Source organism: Carcharodon carcharias, chromosome 8 (assembly GCF_017639515.1).
Source record: "Carcharodon carcharias isolate sCarCar2 chromosome 8, sCarCar2.pri, whole genome shotgun sequence".
Lineage (NCBI taxonomy): Eukaryota > Metazoa > Chordata > Chondrichthyes > Lamniformes > Lamnidae > Carcharodon > Carcharodon carcharias.
This window is the reverse complement of record NC_054474.1, coordinates 158,300,345-158,328,154: the sequence shown is the minus strand read 5'-3', so window position 1 is coordinate 158,328,154 and position 27,810 is coordinate 158,300,345. Positions and strand designations below refer to the sequence as shown.

General features: G+C 46.5%; 1 protein-coding gene across 1 annotated transcript in view; it reads left to right on the top strand.

The window, feature by feature from the left end:
* Positions 1–27,810, top strand: part of LOC121281526 (hemicentin-1-like) — a 566,775-nt gene that overhangs the window by 56,877 nt on the left and 482,088 nt on the right. The window contains exon 5 of the mRNA XM_041194473.1: positions 27,169–27,340. Within this exon, the coding sequence (XP_041050407.1) occupies positions 27,169–27,340 (172 nt within the window). The remainder of the gene's footprint in view (positions 1–27,168; positions 27,341–27,810) is intronic.

Below are 27,810 nucleotides of genomic sequence, written 5' to 3'. Positions count from 1 at the left end.
CAGTAGACCCCCCCCCCGCAAGGTGTGCTGAGCGGTAGACCACCACCCCCCCCCACCCCCCAACCCGGTGTGATGAGAGGTAGACCCTGCCTCCCGGGTATGATGAGTGGTAGACTCTGCCCCCGGTATGTTGAGTGGTAGACCCCACCCCCCCAGGTGTGATGAGCAGTAGACCCCCCCCATGTGATAAGCAGTAGACCCCCCCCCCGCCAAGGTGTGCTGAGCGGTAGACCCCGCCCCCCCCCCCTGCACCGGTGTGATAAGAGGTAGACCCTGCCCCCCTGCTGTGATGAGCGGTAGACCCTCCCCCCCGCTGTGATGAGCGGTAAGTCCCACCCCTCCTCTGATAAGCGGTAAATCCCACCCCCTGCTGTGATGGGCAGTAAGAGCAGGCCCAGGGAAAGAATATTGTATTGTAAACAACCTTTTGTGTTTTAATCCCTCCCAAATTTCTCAGCTCCCCTGTAGGAGTTGACTTTGTGCTGGGCTCAATTACTGCCCTCTGGTACCTCACACAAGGCCATGTGGTGAAGCCGTTTGGCCAGAGATGGGGGCAGACCATCAGAGCCAAACCTGACCCTGTCCTGGCGACCTTTCCCTCGGACTATTTTCCATGGCCATTGCTAGATGGCAATCAGGAGTTCTACCATGGATGCCTTCCCCTCAGATTTCCTGCTTTCTGTGCCCCCATCTCCCTCCTCTGTGATGCCCAGGGAATTGCTCTCCTTTCCCAGGGAATTATTATGCTTCCACGGGATGTGGATGTCACTGGCTGGGCCAGCACTGCCTTAATTGCCCTTTAGACGGTGGGGGTGAGCCGCCTCTTGAACCGCTGCAGTCTGTGTGGCGTGGGACCACCCACAGTGCTGCCACCCAGACAGAGGTCAGCTCATTCAGCATGGGGGATCGGCCCTGCAGGGGACTCCCATGTTAACAGGACACCCGGCAGTGCATTTACCAACTGCTTATTAGTGAGTTTGCAGTGCGCTTTCATTAACTAACGTGCAGGGGGACTGCGCACCCTGTGGAGGACCAGATTTCACCATCTTACCCTTAAAGTAAATAACCAAACCCCTGTCAGACGTAAAACTCTTTCCAACGAGATCTGACTTAGGCTCAGACCCTATATGATCAGCTCGGAGGTGCTACCCACTGCTGCTGATAAAAGTTGCGGGTGCAAAGTATTTTTTTGTGCTTATTTCATTCAGTGAGAAGCAGGTGCTCAATGGGGATTGGTAACCTGGAACCCCTTTTACCCACACCACCCCCCCCCGCCCCAAACCAACCGGATTCTGCGATCACTCTCCCATGGAAACCAGATGATTGAATCCGGTTGATTTATTTTTGGATGAGAGGGCTGGTGATTACTGCAGACTGCCCTGTTTTCATCTGGTTTACAAGCCTGGAATAAAAAGGACCCATTTCACCAGAAATACACAGATGGCAAGACACAAAATCCTTTCACTTTATTGCTGGGGGATCATTATAAATATTGGAGAAAAGCTGTCAGATATGGCTGACAGTACTGGGCATGGACTTGATGGCCTGAATGGCAGCCTCCTGTGCAGTATTGACTCTATGGGCCTTGTTTTTATAGAACCTTCAAAAATGGCCAACGGGATCTGAGTGCTGAAGTCTCGCCCCCATTCCTGACAGATCCAATTTTTGCAGGAAGGGGGAAGGTCTGATTCGCACAGGTGGGAGACCCAAAACTCAGCAGGACCATTTGAAATTGGTGATAAGTTCAAATAGGCCCCATTTTGGCTATTGCAGGGGCTTTAACCCAGTCGGAGTCACGGGTTTGTGGAGTAGATGTAAATGCTCTTGAAGAGCAGATAAAGTCTCTTTAATTGTCATGGTCTGAAGCTATTTAAATCCCCATCCCTTTAAAAATGAAAAAATAACAGTCCGTAGCTGTCAGTGAGAGTTTAAAAAAACCTCTGCTATATTGCTCTGATTGACAGATTAAGTGGTGAGGCATCTGTTCTAGTAGTTTCAATAATTGCTTGTTGACATTTACCTAATGCTCTTTATGAATATTTGGTTGATTTCTCAGCATGGTGTGGGGGATGGGGAAGAGAATTCTGAGTTCACAGTTTGATGGGTTAAAGAGCCTATTAACTATTTGGTGTGGGGTATAAATATAAGTTTGGTTTTTTTTAACAAGAGATTAAGTACTTGAGATTTAAAAAAAAGCCTTGAATGGGCTTTCATGAATGGGAGTTTTTTTACTCTCAAGTCTGTATAGTTACAGCTATATTGGATTTTTAGTACTTTAGTTTATTTCATCTATGCATGGCTCCTGAGGTCTGCCCAAGTTGGATACTGGGTGATTTGGCCTTGGGGCTATAAAAGGCTATGAAGGGTGGGTGGGAAGGGCATGAGTTGGCATGGGGGTAAAAGGAGCCATTGGGTTTGGTGGAGGTGGGTGAAGGGATGTGAGGAGTGAGGGCTAGAGGGCCTAAAATCTCATAACACGCTAATGCTTTGCTGCTGGAGTCAGTGGACTTGACCCTGTCCTGCACTTGCCTGCCACTGAGTGAATATTGCGCCGTTCCAGGGGCCTTTGTTCCAAGGCGGGTCCAGCGAGTCAGGAAATTTCCCTGACTCAAGCTGCCTGTCTCGATAGTGAAAACCCTGCCCTAAGACTGTAAACAATGTATTGGGCAACTTGCAAATGTTTAACTGAAGGTTACACTCTTCAAATTGCACATGGACTGGTTTGGATGGTTTGAAGCGATGTCCAGTCAGCTCTCGAGATGTAAACGAGGGGAGATTGAGTTGGTGTGACCAGAATGCTTTTTGTAGCTACTGGAGTCTGCATGTGGAGAAATCCGCCTGAGTTTTGTCTCTGTTCATTGTCCAGCTGCCTTTCCCATGGCTTGTCTTTGATTCTAAGCCTCTGAAACTTGCCAGTTTGTCCCCTGTTTTCCCCCCATGTACATGTAGGTGGGACGTGCATCTCCAGCCAATGAGGAAGTGGGCATAATTCCACTTGCTGCCAAGCTGCCTCTGCATTGTTGCCCAGGGCAATGGGCTCAGCTCATACTCTCTTATTTCATGGCCACTACCTTCACTTCCCTGGTAGAGCTGCTTGACATTGGTGCCTCTGACCTGCTGGAACGCAGGCAGCTCCTGCTGAGTGATCCACACAGTCAGATATGGTGACCTACTCGACTCGGAGAGGCATCGCTGGCTTCACTTGGTGATCACGCGCATGCCTTCCGGCAGGAATCCAAATTGGGACCATTGTTTCAAAAATCCACTGGTTCATTAATCTCCTTTAAGGAAGGAAATTTGCTGTCCTCACCTGGTCTTGCCTATAGCTGACTCATTAAGTTAGAATAGTCTGAAATCTTTCAGTTGAGAGCAAGTGAGCTTCCAGAACTATGTAAAAAGTACGCGACCGTCTTCCAGGATGAACTGGGAAAAATCCAGGGCCTACAGGCCAAGATTCATGTGGGATCCTGAAGCAACCCCTCGCTTCATGAAGGTGCCATATGCCCTGAGAGAAGAAGTCGACCTTGAGCTGAACAGACTAGAGAAACTGGGCATTGTACAACCTGCTCAGTTCTCAGAATGGGCAGCACCCATAGTGCCCATCCTTAAACCCGACCAAAACATCCGAATTTTTGGAGACTACAAACTGACAGTTAATAAAGTAGCCAAACTGGTTAGGTACCCCATTCCAAAAATCGAAGACCTGTCTGCCAAGCTGGCAGGAGGGACAATGTACACAAAGCTTGACATGAGTCATGCTTATCAACAACTAGAATTGGATAATGCCTCCTGGGAATTTGTCGCAATTAATACCCACAAAGGGTTGTACCTATGTACACGATTGTCTTCCCGTGTCTCCTCTGCTTGTGACAATGGAAAGCTTACTGCAGGGACTGTCCCAGGTTGTTATCTATTTAGATGATGTATTGGTGACAGGATTTACTGAAAAAGAGCATTTGGCAAACTTAGAAGAAGTCTTAAAACGTTTCTTGCAAACTGGATTGTGTTTAAAAAAAGAAAAGTGCGTGTTCCAAACGAGGGAGGTAATCTATTTGGGTCACCGAGTAGATTCACAGGGCCTCCACCCGGTTGTGGAGAAAGTGAGAGCCATAAGACAGTCACTTGCGCCAAGAATACCTCAGAGTTCAAATCATTCCAAGGAATGATCAACGATTACGGGCAGTTCTTACCCAATTTGTCTACAGTGCTGGACCCCCTGCATTCTTTACTCTTGGGAAGTGCCCCAGATGAAGCATTATGACCAGTTGAAAGAATTGGTGCTGACATGTGACACATCTCCCTACGAAATGGGAGCAGTGCTACTTCATCAGATAGACAATGACATGGAACGGCCAATAGGTTACGTTTCAAGAACGCTCACCACAGTGGAAAAGGGATATTCCCAGATCGATAAAGGCCTGTCCATCACCTTTGGTGTCGAGGAATTTCACCAGTGTGTACAGGGCTGCCATTTTACAACTGTTTCAGACCAGATACCACTATTAGCTTTGTTTAGTGAGGACAAGGCTATACCACCCATAGCCTCAGCAAGAATACAATGATGGGCTTTAATTCTGGCAGCATACAAATTTACTTTCATTCATAGGCCTGGCAATCAAATCGCAAACGCCGATGCCCTGGGTCGTTTGCCTTTGCAAGAAAATGATGAGCACATTCCAGTTCCACAGGAACCTGTTTTACTGTTAAATTTCTTAGATTCCTCGCCGGTATGTGCTTGACAGATCAAAGATGGACAAGTCGGGACCCAGTCCTGTCTCAAGTACGAGAACAAGTGCTACATGGTTGGCCACAGGAGCCTGTATCTGATGAAATGAAACCATACTTCAACAGAAGACATGAAATAAACAGCCAGGATGGCATCTTATTGTGGGGAGCACAAGTGATAGTTCCTCCAAAGAGAAGGGAACCTCTTTTAATTGAACTACACAGTGTCCATACAGGAATTTCCAGAGTGAAGACCATAACATGCAGCTATCTTTGATGGCCTGGGGTGGATGGTGAAATAGAGAGTTTAGTAAAGCACTGTGTGCAATGTCAGCAACTGTAAAAGTTGCCAGTGACAGGTCCATTACACCCATGGGAGTGGCCAGGTAGACCCTGGGTGCGGTTACACATTGACTATGTTGGACCTTTCCTGGGAACAATGTTTCTGCTCATTGTCGATGCCCAATCAAAATGACTGGATGTATATGAGGTGAAGTCACCAACGTTGGGCGCTACAATTGAGAAACTACAACAGAGTTTTGTCATTCACGGACTACCAGAAGTCGTCATTTCCGATAACGTCATGGCATTTACGAGTGCTGAGTTTCAGCAGTTTATCAGCCTCAACGGTATCACTCCTGTGAAAACTGCACCATACCACCCTTCCTCAAATGGACTGGCCGAAAGGGCGGTTCAAATGTTCAAAACAGGCATGAGAAAGCTGACTGGCGATTCCTTGGCAACCAAGCTAGCACACTTTCTTTTTCATCACAGGACTACCCCTCACGCAACAATAGGTGCCACAACTGCGGAGTTGGTATGGACAAGATGGGTCGAATGGCCTCCTTCTGTGCTGTAACTTTTCTGTGGTTTTAAAATGTGTCTCAGGATGAGATTGAGCTTAATAATGCCGAATTTAGAGGGGAAGATGGAAAGGAGTCAAGGAAGCCATAAAACTAGACATGACTAGCATCGTCATGAGAGAAAATTTACCGTGGGAGAGCCGGTATATGTGAAAAGCTTCGGGGAAGGACCAAAGTGGTTACCAGGTGAAATAAGTGTGGTGACTGGATCTCTATCTTACTACGTGGAGGGGGAAGGCCAGATCATCCATAAACATGTGGACCATTTAAGGAAGAGAGAGACAAATCACCAAGATTTGGTTCCACCAGTGATCAGGACCGGGTCTGCATTTCCTGTTGAAGATACTCAACCCAGGACTGACATGTCTGATGTTGCTGTAAGAGTTGAGGATTCAGAACTGCAAGTGCCCACCGAAGCTCCTGATGTTCAGGCAACTTTGTAAAAGGAGGTTCTGACAAAGAATCTTAAATTGTGGAGCTGCGACGTTCCACACGTACCAGGAAACCACCTGAAAGATTGAACTTGTAAATTCCTTAGCCAGTGTAAATATTATGTTGTCCTGAAAAATATGTACTTGTAAATATAATATGTATGGCCTAGTTAAAGGGGGCGGAATGTAGTAATTATGGTTTTATTTAATATGTAGTGTACCTTTTAAGAATAATACTTGTTAGGGAAGATCACATGATCTGTAGCAACCAATAGGAGAGTAGCGCGTCAGCAGTCAGCATCGAGATAGAGTTGGAGTTGAAAGCACAATTTAGGGGGCGGTAGTATTGTCACTGGACTAGCAATCCAGAGATCCAGGGTAATCCAGGGACCTGGGTTCGAATCCTGCCACGTCAGATGGTGGAATTTGAATTCAATAAAAATCTGGTATTAAAAATCTAATGATGACTACGAAACCATTGTCGATTGTTTAAATACCCATCTGGTTCACTAATGTCCTGTAGGGAAGGAAATCTGTCCTTACCCGGTCTGACCTGCATGTGACTCCAGTCCCACAGCAATGTCGTTGACTCCTAAATGGCCTCTGAACAAGGGCAGTTAGGGATGGGCATAGAGGCTGGCCTGGCCAGTGACGCCCACATCCAATGAATGAATAAAAAAAAAAGTTTGTTGCTGGTGAGTATGTTGTAAATAAACTTAATGTTTCCACTCAAGAAGTGTCTGCAGGTCAACTCTATCATGAATAGTACAACTTGGCCACCCTACAACACTGCATTACTTGATAAGGAACCAAATGGAGGCTAGGCCTGCACAGGGGCCTCAGGAAGGGGGCCAAAGGCCACCTGAGCACTGGCACAAGCAGCCACCTCGACTTGGAGAAAAAGGAGAGGGTTCACATTCTCGAGGAAATTCCAGAGCTATCACATTCAGAGCTGAACTTCAAGGCCAAGGCGAGATGAATCAATGCAAACCGTCGTGGTGTCACCAATTTTGGGGTTTAAAAGCTTGTGGATTGACGCTATACCTCAGTAAGAGGCAATGTCTTCCAGGAGCAGCAAATTGGAAGACCAAGATTGGCCCTGATATAAATGTACAGCCCAGCCCCCGAAGCCCTTGCTGGACTTACAGCTATCCCAAGGCCCTTTCTATAAGCAGCACTAATCCCACAACATCATTATCCATCTATGTGCAGTTAATGAAATCTACATTGCTGTGGGTTTTTAATGAGTAAGAAATATTTGAATCATGGGCAATTAAATGGGGACTGTAACCAGATTACTTTAATGATATGCAATTAAAAGGAAGGGCAGAGCGTGGCCAGACTCAGTTGGACAGCTGACAATGCAAACTCCATTTTCTGATGCACACTGAACAGAACAGGGTTGGTCTATGAACGTCAGGCTTTGCACAGAACTTTATGCAGCAAACTTGTCGAAGAGCAGATGATGTGTGAGTTGTTTTGTACCAATCTGTGGGATGTTTCTCCAAATGCCTTTGAGCCTTTTCTCCTCCATGTTCACTTCATCAAAATCCCAAAACAGATGAAATTACAGCGAGCATGTGTTTCCATTCATTCCTCAGTTCACATGGTTGCTAGGTTACCTCAATTGCTGAGGGGGTAATGCATCCCTCACTGTAATAGCTACACACCAGTTGGTGTCTCTCAGTTTCACGTCATTCGCTGTACAATGGAAGTGGAGGAGCTGACGACTGCCTTGGAGTCTGAACAGGGAATGCATCTGATCTCAGTCGAGAATGGCATTAAAGGAGGAGATTGTCAGTGGAGACCATCCTATGCATCTGTCAGCTAACATCACTCACCACTGAGTTCTGCCTCCTCTACTGACTGGATTTTCTTTATTCTTTTCAGGTGACCAAAAGACCATAAGACATAGGAGCAGAAGTAGGCCATTTGGCCCATCAAGCCTGCTCCGTCATTCAATGAGATCATGGCTGGTCTGATAATCCTCAACTCCACTTTCCTGTGAGTGCATTGCTGGCAATGTCAGCATTTATTGCCCATTCCAAATTGCCCTTGAGAAGGTGATGGTGAGCCACCTTCTTGAACCGCTGCAGTCCATGCAGCACCCACAGTGCTGTTAGGAAGGAAGTTCCAGGATTTTGACCCAGCCACAGTGGAGGAACAGCAGTATAGTTCCAAGTCAGGATGGTGAGTGGCTTGGAGGGAAATTTGCAGGTGGCGGTGTCCCCATGTGTCTGCTGCCCTTGCCCTTCTAGAAGGTAGAGGTCAGGGATTTGGAAGGCACTGTCAAAGAAGTCTTGGTGAGTTGCTGCAGTGCATCTTGCAGATGGTACACACAGCTGCGCATCAGTGGGTGGAGGGAGTGAATGTTTAAGTTGGTGGATGGGATACTGATCAAGCGGATTGCTTTGTCCTGGATGGGTTAGAGCTTTCTCATCCAGGCAAGTGGAAAGTATTCCATCAAACTCCCAATTCCCCTTTCTCTTGGAGTTAGGAAGAATCTCCAACTTGTGGAATTGGCCTGAGCTCAGTTCAGTGGACCATTTTGGAACAGGGATTGAGTTTGGTTTCACAATGCATTGAACTCCGTGTGTAACTTGAACTCTGCTGAATGAGAAGCTCCTAGCTGGGCTGTGTAGCTTGCCCAGGGAGCGGGGCCGTGACTGGATGCCTCCTGGTGGGCAGGTGCAGGCGGTGCACTGGGATCAGACATGGGCGTGAGGGTGGGGAAAGGGAAAGAACTTAAAATGTCCAAAAATAATGAGCAAACATAGTAAAAATTCCCCCATTAAAAATCACCCCAAGATAACGAAGGGAACTTGTTTAAATTACCTAACGTGTTAGGAAGAAGTTTATGTTGTTCTCTGTTTTATAAGTAACCCTGGCCACTGCCTGAGACAAAGCCAGGTTTTCACTTGTGTACTGTAAGTGGATTTAGCAGCAATAGGTCCAACATCTGGGGAAGATTAGACTATAACAAGAGCATTGTTGATTGCTTTTTTTTTCTTCTTCAGTTCTTCACGTCAGCAGCCTTTTCAGGGATTTAAAATTCATTACTGCAATCTCAGCTGGGATCTTCCATCATGTGGAAGTCATTTTCCATCCCCAGCCAATCCACCTCCATTCAATTGCTTGTTATAGGGCGTCGGTATTAACATTTGAGGCTGTAAATTGGCAAAAAAAAAAAGCTGATGACACCATTGGGAGTGCCATTGGGAGAGAGAGAGAGAGAGGACTTAAGGTTGTTTTGGGGGCTGTTGGAAGCCGTGTTGCCTTTGCTGGTTCTGGTTGTCTTTCAATTTAGTGAAGGCTGTAAACACAGGCTACAATATAGCCAGCATTAATGTGACTGGACCCCATCGCTCCCCCCCCTCCCCATTGTTCCCCAAGCACCTTCCTTCATAATCTTTCCTTTCTCTTAGCTACTCTTCTAATTGCACTTGCTGCAGATCCTGTTAACACTCTTATCCCCTCCTCAACATAAAAGAAACATTGACGTTCTCCCCAGTTAACCACACTATTTTGCGACCAAGAGGAATGTTTAACCATCTCCTCCCAGACCTGCACTGCTCCTGAGCTGGCAGGAGCTCAAGGAGTGGGTATGAACAGCTCAAGTTTGACAGCTTGAGTGGGTGAAGGCAAGACAAGAGGGTCAGTGTGACGGACATTGACCAGAGTAGCTTCAGTGCTACTTTTCTTGCCTCTAGCTGTGGGGAGGCAGCCCATCGTTCATCACCCCAATTCCAAGAACCAGGGTTGGAATTGCAGTGGAATCACCAATATGGTCTTGCCCCCTCCCATATCTTATGTGATTTCACCTTCAGTGTTTCTTTTACCTTTTTAATCGGGTTCCTCTGTGACTTATGACATCAGCACAGGGTTTGTACTGATTGCAATCAAGGCATCACTGAAGTGTAGCCAAAATGTAGCATGCAAAGAATTCTTATGTTCTCCAGCTCTTCTACTTTTATGATTCATGCCACAAGTGGGGAGACTGGTAACTAAGACTGCCCATAATTGCTGTTTCCTTTAAATGCATAAAGCATTGGCCCCTAGGATTTAGCAACTACAAACGGCTTGTGTTGTTGTTGTGAACCTGTGGAAACCAGCAGGTAATGGAACTCAAAGATATTACGGTGCACAACTTGACCTAACATCACCTTCCAAAAATTGACGTTTCCCAATTTCTCAATTTGTTGTCTCTAATATGTAGTGAGAAAAATATTGCTCAATTTCGGATCGCAAACCACAAGTGTGATATTATTGTTTTATCATGTCAGTACAGAATAGTGCTGGTTGACATGGCAACCATAGGAAGAATACAAACATAGCCTTGGCTGCCAGACCACGTTGGAGCTTGAGCTGCTCTTCCCAGTTGTTTTTGTTGTGTTGAAATTAGTTTGCATTTTAGATGGACTGAAGTAATGTCTGAGCTGGACTTGAGGAAGGACAAAGCCCACAGCTTGGGCCAGGGTCCCTAGAACTTTTGTCCCAAAATGCTCTTTATAATTGCTTGGTCCAAGACAATTATGTGTGTTCTCCAGTTAGATTTGATGTAGAGTACAAAAGTGTGGATCTCTTTACATGTTGAAATCAAGACTGACTGTGAGGTCTCTAGTTGTCAATTATGTTTTATTTCTATGCTCTTGAAACTATGGAATTTTCCATCTTCTCACTCTTCCTATCCTCCTGAACCTTGATATGCCTTCCCTGCCACATGATCATGATGTCTAGCATCATATATCATAGAGTGCTGCACTGAAGGGTGAGGGGTATATCGGTGAGTGTTACAGTGAGGGGTGTGGAGTATATCAGAAAGTGTTACAGTGAGGGGTGTGGCGTATATCAGAGAGTGTTTCAGTGATTGCTGTGGGGTATATCAGAGTATGTTTCAGTGAGGGGTGTGGGGTATATCAGAGTATGTTACAGTGAGGGGTGTGGGGTATATCAGAGACTGTTACATCATCTAGCATCTGTAGTTCATTAGCAAACAGCAAAATAACAGTGTACGAGGCTGGGCCTTGATTGTGGTGCCTCAGAGTGGGAATGAACTGGTTCTCACACCTCATATCACCATAAGCACTCAAATAAGTTCCCAAGCTCAGCCATGCTGACTCACCACCATCCACTTTCCCTATGAAGCGGTGAAGAGTATTTACGCAGAGTCAACCATCTTGGTGATAATGCATTTTCAATAGCTGGATGTTTATAAGTTTCACTGATAATCTTTTGGATGGATTTTGTGCTCAATACTGGGGAATGGAACATATTGTGAGCATCAAGTGCACTCGGATCGGATACTGTACGTGCTAAAAGCAAAGCTCTTTCCACACTGCCCAATCGCAGAACAGCATCTCCTGCTCAAGCTGCATTTCCCCATGGCAGACTTCTTTTGGCCCTTTATGTGGCAGACCCATGAAGTGAGTCTACACGCACTAAGATCTCAATAAAGAGCACTTGCAACTGATGGAAAGGAGACTCCCACCTCTTCATTCTGGGCTGAATTTGAAACCAGGTCCAAGGGATGCAAGGGTAGTGTGCTAGTTGTCTCCTCCCAACTCAAGTGTAGCAAGGGTCAGAAACAGAATAACCTTCTCTCCACTTTGCCAGACAATGTGCCTTAACTCTGAACTTAGACAAGCGCCAGCTACTGCCCAACCTATTGACAACTTATTGCCAGCCAGTGTGAAGTTCAGCATTGCTTTGTGCCATGGATCCATCTTGACCGGAAGCCAAACTCATTTCACATAGTGTAAGATTTTGGTTTCTGTTTTGTATGAATATTTGAACAATGACAGACAGGAAAAGGATTTATCCAGTCTGTCCCACTCAGTTCTGATGCTTGTGTATCACAATATATACACACTTCACTGTATGCAAAAACCATGTGATCTCTTGGGAGAAACCAGAAGACAGGTCAATTTGTAGGGAAAAATTTAGGGAAATTCCTCTCTGACCTCGCAGGCAATTGAAACTTCTCTGCGAGGTCACTCTGGCTCTGAATAATGTTGTATTGTGCCCGTCTTTTGTAAGAAGTGATCTCCGGCCCAGGTCCAATTATTCACTGGATTCACCAAAGTGGTGTTCGCCACATGAGTTAATAACCTGTCCCACAGGTCCACATTCCCTATGAAAAGACCCACCTCCTGATAGTGAATCCAGAACTGGCCTGAACCAACTTAAAATTGTGACCATGACCCTCTCTAGCCTATTTAATTGGAGCAATCTGTCAACTTGTACACAGCCTATTCCCTTCATCATTTTGTACACCTTGATCAGATCACCCAAATGTCTATGCTTCTTTGAAGTGTAGATTCCCAGCAATTTTAGCCTATCTTTGTAACTGAGATACTTTATACAGAGCATTAGTCTAGTGACCTTCCTCTGCACTCTTTTCAAAGTCTCAATAACACCCGCTATGTGAGCAAACCAACAGTGTATATACACTATTCCAGCTGAAGACTAAGGTCTTGTACAAGGACAGAGTAGCATGTCTTGTCATGTAGTCAGCTGTCTTATAAATGCACCCAACACCCTATTCATTATGGATATTGCTTTAAGGCATTGTTCTTGAACTTGTGGCAATGTATGCTTTAGAATGCCCAGATCTCTCTCTTTTTCCACAATCTTTAATGCTTTTTGCTGAAGGGTGTATGTATGTTGAGTGTTCATTCTGCGTATAAGTAAAACACTGCACTTTTCCAAATTAAACATCATTTACCAGTAATGAGCCCAATCCCCCAACATATGAAAATCTGCCTGAAGCATTCAAGTCTATAGTGCTAACACTCACACAGATCTTAGTATCATCTGCAAATTTGCAGATTGTGCTCCCTGCATCTACATCAGTAATAAAAATCGTAAAGAGCAATGGTCCCGACCTCAATCCCTATGGGCCACCAGTGGTGACCAATTTCCTAAACTGATCCAAATCCATCTACAACTACTTTCTGCCTTCCAGCCAGTTCTCACCCAGCTCAATATTTTACCATGAGTCTACCACTACAATGTTACAGAGAAGCCTCTTGTACCATATCTTGTTAGAAGCGTTTTGGAAGTTTCAGTAGAGTGCTGGGCTTCCCTCATCCGTCATCTTGGTGAATTTGTCAAAAAAGATCATTAAATTTGCAAGACATGACCTTGCCCTAATGGTTATCATGATATGTGCCCCTCTGTCTGAATACTCATACCTGGCATCCCTAATAATCTCTTCAAGCATCTTTCCTATAACGTTAAACTATAGCTCCTGGGTATGTACTGTGTCCCTTTATAAAGATGGGGACTTTATTAGCCTCCTTCGGGAACCATCCTGGAGTGCAGTATGCTGTTAACAACATAGACAAGTGGCTTAGACTGCACGTGTCCCATCTGCCTGAGTATCCTCGGGTTGATATCACCCATCCTGGCAGCTCTACCGATTTTCAGGTGTTTAATTCTATCAAACAATATGTTCACCTATGTTAGTATTTTAGTTTTGTTGTTAACATCATCATTAAATTTTAACAGTTGAGCATTGCCTTCAAGATGTGAACCCATGCAAGAAAGTACTGATTTAACATTGCTGCAATTCCCAGTGGATTCTGTATAATCTGTCCTTGAACATCCTTCACTGGCCCGGTACAGCCTTTGACAGTTATCTGACTCTTCACATTATTTAAGAAGCTTCTCCCATTATTTCTACAATTGTCTACAATCCTCTTTTCCATTAAACTGTCAGCTGATTCGAAAGCAGCCTTTGCTTCCTTTAGCTGTTCCTTGTACTTAACTCAGTTTAGTTGAGTGTTAGATGCCTTTAATTTGTAGAAACATTTTTGTTGCTGTACATGACCAGTCAGCCGGGTCCCTTCTTTTGACTTTGGGCACTTGTGTGTCTTCCACATTTTTTTTCATCCTGTACTTAAAAACTTCCCATTTCTCTTCCATGTGAGGTACATCAGCATCCAGTCAAGTTAGCCAATTATCCCAGTCCAAATCTCCTGCCATTATAGCATTGTTTGCCCTTTGGAATTCTGCTATGAGTTGTAGATTTTCATTCCCTTTGGCTCTACCTGCCAATTGATGCCTAATAATGTTGTGGTTGGCATTGCCTAGGTGTTCGCCCACATGGCGATCCGTCACGAGGTGAGAATCAAAACTAAACGCTGGATCTATTATGTGATCGTCTCTGGTTACTTTGTTCACGTATTGGGTTAGCTCACAGCCTTGTATATTTTCAGCTGTAATCCCACCATAGCAGATGGCAAACCAGTCTGCCATTGAATTCCGGGAAAATTAAAGCTACCTATCAAACAAAGGTGGCAAACTTTTGAAACATGGAAACGTAGGAAATGGGAGCAGGAGTAGGCCATTCGGCCCCTCGAGCCTGCTCCACCATTCAACTAGATCATGGCTGATCTACTACCTTAACGCTATTTGGCCCACAATATCCATATATCCCTTGACATCTTTAATATCTAGAAATGTGTTAAACATGCTCAATGACTGAGCCTCTACAGCCCTCTTGGGTAGAGAATTCCAAAGATTTACTACCCTCTGAGAAATTCTTCCTCATCTCAGTCCTAAATGGCCTACCCCTTATTCTGAGACCGTGTCCCCTGGTCCTAGATGCACCCGCCATGCCCCTCACGTGCCCTCCCCCTCCACAGCCATACTTTTAAAACTATTTCACTTCCACCATTTGAGGCGACTGCTCCTCAATTCCTGACTGCAGTTCAGTCCCATGCTCCTGACCTTCGGGTCAGCCAGTGCGAGGATGACGGGGTTGGTGACAGACAAGTCAGAGGCCACCCCACCCACACCCCCCCACTTCTTGAGCCTGTTCCTGGGCCTGGCTGCAGGCCACGTGTGGCTGTGGGGGGGGATCGTTTGACCCCACTGCCTGCTTCTCTTCCACAGCTCCCTGGAAAGGGAGCCAGCAGCGTCTGCATGTACACTTGAGGCCTTCCCTGACTGCTGGGTACCAGAGGGACTGGAGCGCATCATCATGCCTGAACATGTCATCTTAATTTTATTAAAGTTTCCTTTAAATTTTCGCTTTCCTTTGTTACAGTTTATTAGTGGTGCCCCTTTAAAGAGGGGGCACTCATTACGTCTCAATTATTGGAAACATCCATTTGGTTTGAATAAACCAGATAGAAAACCGTCTCCTTATCGACTCATCATATTAGAGTGTTTGAACTGGATGTCTATAATCTTATTAATAGGTTTGAGAGTCTAGGTTCAACACTTTAAAACTTCATTAAGAAATATAACATTTAACCTGTGTCTTACCAGTCCACATTAAGCACAGTGAACAATCGAGTAATATATATTAACCTATCACGCTGCACACTGCCCTACTCATAGGGCAGTATTTTACTTCCTGCTGGTGGGCGCGTGCCCAACCTGATCAGCGGGTATACAAAATAGCGTCGGGCGAGTGTCCCGACGTCACTGCGCACTCACACGATATTTCAGTCGGGGGTAGGGCGCACGTGAGTGGCAGCAGCGTGCCCGCCGACAATTAAGAGGCCTATTAAGGCCATTGATCAGTCAATTAAAAGCCCTCTCTGGCTGCCCGCCCATCCTTCCGACATTAATTTAAAAGAATAAAAATGTATTGACATAACTGTTATTATGTTTATGTGATTGAGTCCAATACAGGGCCTCTTTTTTTTCACATTTTCAAAATCTTCAATTACAATTCTTCAGCTCCCTGTCTTCAGGGAGCTTTCAGTGCGCGCATGCTCAGGCTTTTGCACTTGCCCTCCTCTCTTGACACCCCCCCACCACCACCACCACCACCACCACCACCACCCCACCCCCAGCAATACTGAGCTCCTTGGCCGTTAATTGGCCAGTTGGTGTGAATTCACGGGCCGGGGGCCAATCGCGGACGGCAGACTGTCTCCTGGTCACTCCCGGGCCCACCCACTGCGCCTGCCCAGCAACCCAAAAATCCTGCCCATGGAGCCCTGTACAGGCAACCTGGGATGTCCCATCAGTGTAAGCGGATTTGACCCTATGCCCATGAGGTGAAAGGCTATTATGCCAATCTGTTGTTCCAAGGACAGTAATATTTACCTGTCAAAAGTCACAATTGATCCCAATTTTAGATTCAAGGGACAGAATGAAGGAGTGGATTTTTTTTTTTAGTAAGCATCATTGGATTGTGACTAGAAAAATAAAATCTAGCTAATCTTTTTTCTCCCCTTCTCCACCCTGGCTGGGTGGGCTGGGTGTCTAGAACCAGGGGGCATAGTCTCAGAATAAGGGATAAGCCATTTAGGACTGAGGTGAGGAGGAATTTCTTCACTCAGAGGGTGGTGAATCTGGAATTCTCTACCCAGAGGGCTGTGGAGGATCGATCGTTGAGTATGCTCAAGACTTGAGATCGACGGGTTTCTGCATGTTAAGAACATCACGGGATCCGGGGATAGTGCAGGAAAATGGCGTTGAGGTAGATGATCAGCCAGGATCTCATTGAATAGTGCAGCAGGCTGGAAGGGCTGAATGGCCTAGTCCTGCTGCTATTTTTGACAAACTTAAGTTCACCCTCCGTATCCCTGAACCAAAATGAGGCCAGTTGCAATGTCCTGGCTGAGATCAGCTAAGCCAACACAATGACTGAATTTGCGTGCAGATATCCCCTGTTTAGAGTGCATTCTCAGAATGCGATTTTAAAAATAGGGAACTTTCCTGAATAGCACTGTTGGCCACAGCCTCGATTTTCAATTTAGCGTGACTGATAAGTTATTACTGTACATTAAGAAGTGCGCCAAAATTTAGTTTTAGTTCCATGTTTTCAGCTTTCACAGCCAATTGAATTTTAATAAAGCAGTGACTGCTGAGCTCCCAGCAGCCCCCTGCCCCCCCCCCACAACCCCGGAGGCTGATAATATCCTTTCTTCCAGTGGCCAGCTAGGCCACATGGCCTTCACCTTGTATCCTCTGGCCCTCCAGCTGGAGCCTGGCCTCCTGCTGATCTCTGGCCTCCTGCTGACCTCCCACTTGCTCAACCAGTCACCATCATCAGGCTATCCTCCAGAGGTGGGGCCTGGTCCTTGGCCTGGTGCGCAGCCACACACACTCCTGCCCGAGAGGTCAAAGTGGATGCGGGTGGCGAGGAGCGGCCTAGAGCTGGCCAGGCTGGCCCGGTGCAGGTATTCGGGGAGGCTGCTCAGCGGGGGCGACTGACTGACCCAACATTTCAAGGGATTGACCCTTACTTTGACTGTTTGTCTCATGCCCCTTTTGTCCTGCATTTTGAGGACAGCCTGTGGGAGACTGAGCCTGGGAGTCTCAGTCTCAGTGGACTGCAAGCCAGCTCGCAGGGAGATGATAATGCGACACTATGAGATAAATTGTATGTTTTGGTTGCTTTAAACCACCACCATTCCTCTCATGCCAGAAACAACCACCCCCCACCCACCCACTCCAACCCTTGTTCTCACCAGCACCCCTTCTGGCTCTTATGGTCACCAGCACCGCGCCCAATTGCTCACCGGTATGCCCCACCCCCAAACACACCTCCCGGTCCCACAGTCACTGTGGTCTCTTATTTTACTTCATCAGATGTGGTCACCCTGCTGCTCAGGCCCAGGCCTGTGTCCACCACCAGGGTCTCCTGGTGTGAGCCCTGCAGCATCCAGACCTTACCCCAGTTCCTTGACTCAAAGAAACGCTCCCGGATCAGGTACAGAACGTCCGCCAGGACCGCTCCCAGTCCTGTTAAGCGTGTCTCCCCTTCCTATGATGCAGCCTGCTTCACGCTGGGTTGGTTCAGAGGCCAGGTCTTTCTTTCAGGCCGCGCTTGCTGTGTCTGGTGTGGTTGCCGGGAGCAGCGAGAAAGGCATGAGGCAGCACTCTGCCCGCAGGAACCTTAACCGACCTTTTCACGTGTATTCTCGTGGAAGAATGTTTTTGTTTAGCGTGCTTTACTTTAGCAGACCATTTCTCCGGAGCACATGAGACACGCTTAATGAGAGATAACTACATAGCTCAGTGTAGCTTTAGGGCGGAATATTTGCAGATTAAGTCATGGTGGGAGCTCCCCTGTTTCTCACTCTTTACAACTCCCCTCCAGTCAGGTTTGAAAGAGGAAAATCCCTCTGTTTGATAGTAATGATTTCAAACTGGGAAGACCTCGGGACTAGTGAGCCCACCAAACCACAGCACTCCCCTGCTCCTCTTCTAATAACCTGAAAGCTGATTTGCTGACTCAAGCCTGTTCACTTCCTTCCTGATGTTGATTAAAGTTTCCTGTTCCATCACCCGTGCCAATAATCTGTTCCATGTACGAATCACGCTTTTTTTTTTAAGAAACTGTGTTCCTCCTGTTTCGTCCTTCCTTTAGTCACTCATAATTTGTAAATCCTGTACACGGCAGAAATGCTCCCTTGGATGCAATTTTTAAAACATTCTCTCTTGGGATGTAAGTGTCGCTGGCTGGACCAGCATTTATTGCCCATCCTTAATCGCCCTTGAGAAGGTGGTGGTGAGCTGCCTTCTTGAATCGCTGCAGTCCATGTGGTGTAGGTACACCCACGGTGCTGTTAGGGAGGGAGTTCCAGGATTTTGACCTGGTGTTAGTGAAGGAACGGTGATATATTTCCGAGTCAGGATGGTGAGTGGCTTGGAGGGGAACTTGCAGGTGATGGTGTTCCCATGTGACTGCTGCCTTTGTCTTTCTAGGTGGTAGAGGTCATGGGTTTAGAAGGTGCTGTTGAAGGAGGCTAGGCAAGTTGTTGCAGTGCAGTTTTGTCTAAATCATTCATAATTTTTTAAATACTTCTACCTTGTCTGCTTGATATTATGCTTCAAAGAATGAAAGGGCTCTGGGTAGTCTATCTCTCCTCAAATTTCTTTCCCTCAAGTTCTGGGATCGTCCCATGCACCCCATCCAATAACTGAATACTTTTCTTGAAATAGATCAAGGCTGCACAGAGAAAACCAGTTGTGATCTTACCAGGATCAAATAGATTTTTAAAATGACATTCCTGGATTTATATTTCATCCTGACATTCTATTTGATTTTTTTTTTAACAGCCTAGGAATATGGTGCTGGTGTTTTTAGTGACCTGCCCACTAAAAACCCCCAGATCTCTCTCCTGCTCTGACCGATACCTCAAGTCGATGTTCCTATTTAGCATATAACCCACACCAATCTGCCAAGGCTCAGAGCCTTCCTTTCCACACATTGAATTACACCTGTTGCAAGTCGTTCACCATTGCTTCCCTGTGTAGGACCATGAGGAGTGCAATGGAGCTGGGCTGGGCTGATTGAGCTGGGCTCCCATCAAGGTTTTCCCTGAACTGCAAAGCTGAAGTTTGGAGCCTGTTGTGTAGGAAATACCAACAGTCAAATGACTCTAGGCTTCTTGTGGCTCCTTGTGTGCTAAAACTCTGCGCCTCCATAATAGTGAAATCTAGTCACCAAGTAACTAAAGGCAGGAGGCTTTTGCTGCCAGCGCCTTAATTCACAGCAAGTCCCGTTTCCCCCATCACCCCTCTGCTTGTTGACTTACATTGGCTCCTGGTCATGCAATGGCTTGACTTTGAACTTCTCATCCTTGTTTTCAAATCCCCCCATGGCCTTGTCCCTCCCTTTCTTTGTAATTTCCTCCAGCCCCACAACCCTCTGCGATATCTGCCCTCCTCTAATTCTGGCCTCTTGTGTGTTCCCAATCATAATCGCTCCACCGTTGGTGGCTGTGCCTTCAGCTGCCCGGGTCCCAAGCTCTGGAATTCCCCACCTACCCATCTCACCTCTATCCTCCTTTTAAGGCACTACTTAAGACCTTCCTCTTTGACTAATCTATCGGTCACATGACTTAATATCTCCTTGCGTGGCTTGGTGTCATACTTTGTTTTGTAATGCTCCTGTGAAGCCTCTTGGGATATTTCACTCCTTTAAGGGTGCTATATAAATATAAGTTGTTGTTGTAAAGAGATCAGTGTCCAGAGCTGCCATAAGTGGGGAGAAATTCTATGATACTCATCGGGTTTGTCAGAATGATGCTTTGTCAGAATGGCTCAGCTTTTGGCCTTTTCATTACCAACACAATACACTCAGAACCAATTTCCACTCATTGCAACTCCTGGGTGGCATTTGTTTCCAATTTCCCAAACTGACCAAACAAACATCCTGTGGACTCTCTGAATAAGACTGACAATTGGTGCAAAATTAGGGCCATCTTTGTTCTTTCAACAGGGTAGCTGGGATGGTACCGAGAGGCCTTCCATAGTGAACCTTCAATTAGCCAGCAGAGAAAGATAGAGAGGAGGCAGTAACCTCATCAGGCTGAGCTGGATTTGAGCCCAGATTCAGGCTTGAGCTGATAAATGGCAAGTAACAGTCATGCCACAGCAGAGCCAGGCAATGACCATCTCCAACAAGAGAGAATCTAACCATCTCCCCTTGATGTGCAATGACATTTCCATCACTGAATCCCCCACTATCAACATCATGGGGGTTACCATTGACCAGAAACTGAACTGGACAAGCCATATAAATACTGCGGCTACAAGAGCAGATCAGAGGCTAGGCATTCTGGGGTAAGTAACTCGCTTCCTGACTCCCTAAAGCCTGTCCACCATCTACAATTCGCAAGTCAGGAGTGTGATGGAATACTCTCCACTTGCCTGGATGAGTGCAGCTCCAACAACACTCAAGAAGCTTGACACCATCCAGGACAAAGCAGCCTGCTTGATTGGCACCATATCCACAAACATTCACTCCCTCCACCAACGGCGCACAGTGACAGCAGCGTGTACCGTCTACAAGATGCATTGCAACAACTCACTAAAGCTCATTCCACAGCACCTTCCAAACCTGTGACTGCCACCATCTAGGAGGACAAGGGCAGCAGACACACGAGAACACCACCACCTGGAAGTTCCCCTCCAACTAACTTGGAAATATATCACCGTTCCTTCACTGTCGCTGAGTCAAAATCCTGGACCTCCCTCCCTACCAGCACTGTGGGTTTGCCTGCACCACATGGACTGCAGAAGCTCCAGAAGACGGCTCACCACCGCCTTCTCAAGGGCAATTAGGGATGGGCAATAAATGCTGGGCCTAGCCAGCGATGCCCATGTCCTGTGAATGAATATTTAAAAAAATGTCAGAGATAAGAGGTCAGCCAGTCCCTCACTGCCTTATAATTGATACTCTACATTATTACTGTGGACAGTTATTTCATTGCACATAATCTTGCAAGTATGATATATGTTGCAAGTTGCTTATTAATGTGCGGGCAGTTAAATTTTAGTCTGACATTGCTTATATTTTTCATGATACAGAAATCAGCATCAAATCCTCGAGAAATAATATCTAATGGGCTTGACATTCAGCCCCTTCCCTTAAAGGTTTTATTGCCTCGTGTATTCCACTCCACTGCCGAGATTATTATTTCAATGAGCCTCTCATTTTAATGTGATTTCTCCAGGGACCATGTGTTTTAAGCTAAGTAATGATGCAGGAAGCTGGCCCAGAACATGACTGTGTCAAATCTGCATGTTATTAGAAGTGATTCCTCAGCAGTATCAGGAATTTACAGAATGCTTTGTACAGTTTTCACAATACTGGCTTGGCAGTAAAACCACTGGGATCTAACTGGTTCTACCGATGACAGAAGCTGAAGGTGATCTGGTTTTGCTCTTTAATACTGTGATTCTCTACCCTCCCCCCCCACCCCAAGCGGTAGTGAAGGAGGCAACTCCTGCATGATGTACCCAAGAACATAAGGAATCGGAGCAGGCCATTTAGCCCCTCTCATATGAAATTATGGCTGATCTTCAACCCCAGCTTCACTTTCCCGTCCCATCCACCTACACTTCCACTCAGTGCCTTGTGCAAGCTGCCCACGTTCTTTGTCTGTGAATCTAGACTGTTGATGGGCTATTCACTCCTGGGGCCATCACAGATCAGCCTGCTTCTGTTATTGTGACGTCTGCACACACATCTTTCAGCCACAGTCGGCAGTGATCATGATTGGCAGCTCTGATTTCTTTCTTACTTGCTCTGCTCCAACAGCACTTTGACTGATTATCAGGCAAATCGGCGCAGACCAGGGATTGAGAAAAGAACCAGAGAGGAAATGAGAATTTCTTTTCATGCAGTGAATTATGATCTGGAATGCATTGCCTGAAAGCGTGCTGGACGTAGACTCAATATTAACTTTGCAGAAGGGGATTGGATAAATGTTTGAAGGGGAAAAGTTTGCAGGGCTATGGAGCAGGAGCAGGGGAGTGGAACTAATTGAATAACTCTTTCAAAGAGTTGATGTAGGCTTGATGGGTCAAATGGCCTCCTTCTGTGCTGTATGATTCTATGAAGCTGGTCCTTGCCTGACTTCTGTGGCTCAGTACAGCACAAGATGGGGCATTTAATCACTGAACATGGAGCGAGGAGGGGAGATAAACTCTCCATTTGATGTCTCCCTACATGTTCCTATCTGTACTGAAGAACAGAACCTGTCAGAGGTTAATTTTAAGTATCACTTTCAGGGGCAGAGTAAAGCTGTTGATCCGTATTCCCCTATTTAATATCTGGTGGTGCTCCTGTTACTTTGTCTGCTGGTGATTGCTTGTGCAGGGAATTGGCAGCAGCAGCACTGTCAGAGTTACAAGCTCTGAGGCCAGACCAGACCAGCAAAGCCAGAAGGGAAGCAAGTTTACAAACTTCAACCAGTGAGCAGCTAAGCTGCAGGGGAAGCTGGGCCCCCTGGTCGATGTTGGGCTGGGTGAGCGATCTCAGTCTGGATGGTGATTGGAGTTGCCCAGAGGCAAATGCCCCCCCTCCAGGGTGCCAGGCAACACACTTTCCTTATATTCGTTCATGGGTTGTGGGCATCGCTGCCTAGGCCGGCATTTTCAGCAAGGCTTTTGATAAGGTCCTGCGTTGGGAGACCGATAACAAAGGTAAGAGCCCATGGGATCCAAGGCAATTTGGCAAATTGGATCCAGAATTGGCTGAGTGGCAGGAAGAAGGGGGTGATGGTCGAGGGGTGTTTTTGAGACTGGATGGCTGTGTCCAGTGGGGTTCCACAGGGATCGGTGTTGGGTCCCTTGCTGTTTGTGGAAATAAAAATGATTTAAACTTATATGTAGGAGGGTTGATCAGTAAGTTCGCGGATGACACAGAAATTGGTGGGGTGGTAAATAATGAGGAGGATAGCCTTAGATTACCTGAGGATATAGACAGGCTGGTCAGATGGGCTGATCAGTGGCAAATGGAAGTTAATCCAGATAAGTGTGAGGTGATGCACTTGGGCAGGACAAACAAGGCACAGGAATACACGATGAATGGTAGGACCCTGGGAAGTACCAAGGATCAGAGGGATCTTGATGTGCATGTTCACCGGTCCCTTAAGGTAGTGGGACAGGTAGACAAGGTGGTTAAGAAGACATATGGTATACTTGCCTTTATTAGCCGAGGCATAGAATATAAGAGCAGGGAGGTTATGCTGGAACTGTATAAAACACTGGTTAGGCCACAGCTAGAGTATTGCGTGCAGTTCTGGAATCCACATTATAGGAAGGATGTGATTGTACTGGAGAGAGAGTGCAGAGGAGATTTACCAGGATGTTGCCTGGGCTGGAGAGTTTTAGTTATGAGGAGAGATTGGATAGACTGGGGTTATTTTCCCTGGAGCAGAGGAGATTGAGGGGGGACATGATTGAGGTGTATAAAATTATGAGGGGCATAGATAGGGTAGATAGGAAGGAACTTTTCCCCTTGGTGGAGGGATCAATAACCAAGGGGCATAGATTTAAGGTAAGGAGCAGGAGGTTTAGAGGGGATGTGAGGAAGAATTTTTTTCACCCAGAGGGTGGTGGGAATCTGGAGCTCACTGCCTGAAAGGGTGGTAGAGGCAGAAACCCTCATAACATTTGTGTAGTATGGCATACAAGGCCATGGGTCTAGTGCTGGAAAATGGGATTAGAATAGTTAGGTACTTGTTTGACCAGTGCAGACTCGATGGGCCGAAGGGCCTTTTTCTGTGCTGTAGACCTCTATGACTATATTATTTATTGCCCTTGTTCAGAGGTTATGTCACATGTAGACCAGACAAGGGTGACCAATTTCCCTCCCTAAAGGGGAGGAGCATTAGGACATGGGTTTTTACAACAATCGGCATGGTCATCGTCAGACTTTTAATGAATCAAATTTCACCATCTGCCTTGGTGGGAATCGAGCCCAGGTCCCCAGAGTATTACCACGTTACCCTGGGTCTCTGGAATACTAGTGCAGTGATAATACCACTATGCCACCGCCTCTGTAGAAGCTAGGGACAGAATCTGCCTTAGTCCCCTTCTCCCCTCACTCACCTTGGCCAGGTAGCCAGCGACGCATTGTCTAAGCAGACTTGTGAAGAATAATTGCTTTTACGAGGTTTCCAGTTATCACGGAGCACTGCGCGGAGAAGGAACAACTTTACGGGCTCGGGGGAGGGGGTGAAGGTTTTAAATAAAACAAAAGGGAAAAAGAGCAGTCAATTAATTTCAACTTGGATAAAGGTGAGGTGGTACGTTTTGTTAGGAGGAATAAGGAGGCAACATACTCCTTGAAAGATTAGTTTAAATGGGCAGTCCAGTACAGATTCAAGTTGTATGTAACCAGGCAGATCACAGGTCAGAAAAGCTACAAAGCACAGAGACGGTGGTTCCACTTGTGAGCGAGTCCAAAACCAAGGTCATAAATGTCAGATTATTACTAATGAATCCAGTAAAAAATTCAAGAGACATCTCTTTACCCAGAGAATGGCCAGAATGTGGAACTTGCTACCACAGGAGTGGTTGAGGTGAATAATATAGATGCCTTTAAGGGAAAGCTAGATAAACACATGAGGGAGAAAGGAATAGAAAGATCTAGCGATAGGGGTGGTAGGGTGAGACAAAGTAGGAGCGGGAGGAGATTTATGTGGAGCATTAACACTGGCATGGACCAGTTGGATGGAATGGCCTGTTTCTGTGCTGTACATTCTACGCAACATTAGAAACATAAAAGTCTCAAAGACATATATTTACTGCATCTGTTGCCTCAGTTAAGATGGTGATTAATGGATTCCTTTAAAGGTATGTTGACGTGACATTCTTTATGTATGAGACCATGTCCAAACCTCCCTGTCAGAGTTGTAAAGAGCCAGGCATCTCATTAGGCTTTCGTTTATAGAGTTGAAGCTGTGCAGCCATTGTTTCAGCTGGCATTAGGTCCATTCGATGATCTCACCACATTTACAAAGTACATTTTTTTCGTTTGCTGACTTTTCAACTATAGATGTGACTCTTAAAAATAAATAGATAAATCCGCTCCGTGTAATTGAGATGAGGAACTCAATTATACTTATTTATTTTTCACATTTTTGAGGATATTTTCTTACCCCCTTGTCATGATTGGGGTACAAATGGGTTCAAAAGGCAGTCTGATACTTTTCTGGAGATAAATGGGAATGGACTGTTAAAGTAAATTTGGGCCTTTTAGGCTCTGAAGGTTGCTTCAGTACATTGTGCTATCCATGACACATCTTTGCCTATAGTACTCCAAAACTGGCTGAATGGAATGAGTGGGGCAGCGCCAAGGGAGATCCCTCCAATTCCGCTCCCCTCCCCCACCACCTCCCATGAAGAAGGTTGTGGGTTCTGAAAGGCTCCCCTGGTGGTTGTGGTCGGTAACTCATCGTACCCGACAACATATGGCGCTGAATTTTCCTGTTCCTGTGAGGCGGGTTAGAAAGCGGGGCCAGGAACAAAGTTGGAACATAGCGTGTCGGGTCGGCTACCCGAGGCATCCCCGCCTCTGAGCGACCTTGCCGATAGGATGGGGTCAGTGCGGCGGCAATTAGGCTCGCTGATAGGCGAATCGGAAGAAAAATGCCGGCCCTGCTGGGATCTTCCCAACGGCGACCAGGCCCTCCACGGAGGCCTGAGCCCGGCATTTAACCAGAGGTGCCCCCCCCCCCCCCCCCCCCCCCCGCCCCCTCACCCCGGGCAGCAGGCCAGGGGCTCATTAATGCCCCTTCTCCATCCGGATGGGATGGTCACTGCCAAGGCTGCAGACTGTCCTTTGGAGAAGTTCTGCCCTTCCACGTGGATGACCCGATAGCTGTGACCCCCCACCATTTTTTAAAACTAAATCACAATGATGCCGACAGTGCCTCCACTTTGGGGTGCCCTTGCGATCTCGACACAAGAAGGCATGAAATAGGAGTAGGAGTAGACCATTCAGCCCATTGAGCCTGCTCCACCATTCAATACGATCATGGCTGATCTTGGGCTTCAACTCCACTTTCCTGCCCATCCCCCATCTCCCTTAATTTCTTGGGAGACCAAAAATCTGTCCATCCCAGCCTTAAATGTGTTCAACGATGGAGCATCTACATCCCTCTGGGATGGAGAATTCCAAAGATTTCTCCTGCCGGTTGCAGAAGTTTCCACCTCTTCCCTAATTGGAGGAGCTCCAGAGGGCGGCTTGGTAATTAGTTGCCTCTGGGAAGGCTGGGACTGATGTCCTGCCACCCCCACTTCCAGTTTCCCAACCCACAATAAGAGGCCGATGTCAGGATTGCAACCCAACCGGGAAAACACAGCGCCTGCAGTGCACCCCTGTGCTTCACCGCTCTCTACACCAATTGAAACGATAAATCCCGCTTTATAGGGGATGATGGGCATATTTGCGCTAGTGCAGTGTGGGTTTGGGGTCTCATGCCTCTGTGGTGAATGCCTCTAGGCACCGTGCTAATATGACAAGTGCACTAAGATCGAGCACCTTGAGCAATTTATGGATAATCGCCCCACTGAGCACCCCTTCTGAGCCAAGTTAACGCAAAGCTGCCGTTTTCCTCCTTGTGCACAGAATGTGGTAAGGTGAATCACACCTTAATTGAAGAATCCAGTGACTCGAAGTGCAAATGTATGGCTGTTGAATGAGGACCAGATCAGGCTCAGCTGTGATGGTTCCAGCAGTTGAATAGCCTCTTCCTGCTCTGCGTTTTCTCATCAGTGAGGCAAGGCAAGTGATGAATGGGCACCTATTAAACTTCATTCTGCGCTTTGAGGAGAAATTAAGGGAGAATTGAGGAGGGATGGTGGAAGGTAATTGGGTAAGATAAGCTGTGAGGTTACAATGCTGATTTTCTTACAGTGCTGACTTTCTTTTGGTCCAGGTGCTGAAATGGGTTGAAAAAACTATCCAGGCCTCTAAAGTCCATCTGCTGTCCACCAATCACAAGGGCAGGGAGGAGCATCTCTGGCTGGTGCCCTTTGACCCTAACCTAAAAGAGGTCACCATTTCCCTCAGTGGTCCCGCACCAGCCATAGAAATTCGGGATCCTTCAGGTAAGGTCTAAGAGGATAACTATTCCTGTTAGATTAAAGCGGACCTGTTTTTGGATTATTTATTTGTCCAATAAGAGAGATTGGGGTTGGAGAATTGAATGATCCAGCAGGATAGACAGTAACTTTATGGATCTCTGGAGTCTAGATTTGAACCTAACCCGCACAACTGGAGTTAAAGTATTCCCTGACTGTCTGTTTAATTTGTTCTTGCGATTAGAGTGCCACTGGCAAGAGGAGCATTTATTGTCCATCTCTAATTGCAGTTGCAAAACTGGTGGTGAGCCACATTCTTGAACTGCTCTAGGCCACATAGTGCATGGACACTTAGTGTTGTTCAGGAAGGAGTTCCAGATTTTTGCAGTGCATCTTGGAGATGGTGCACTCTTCAGCCTGGGTTGCATTAAAGAATGTTTAAGGTGGTAGCTGGGATGCCAATCAAGCTGGCTGCTTTGTCCTGAATGGTGTTGAGT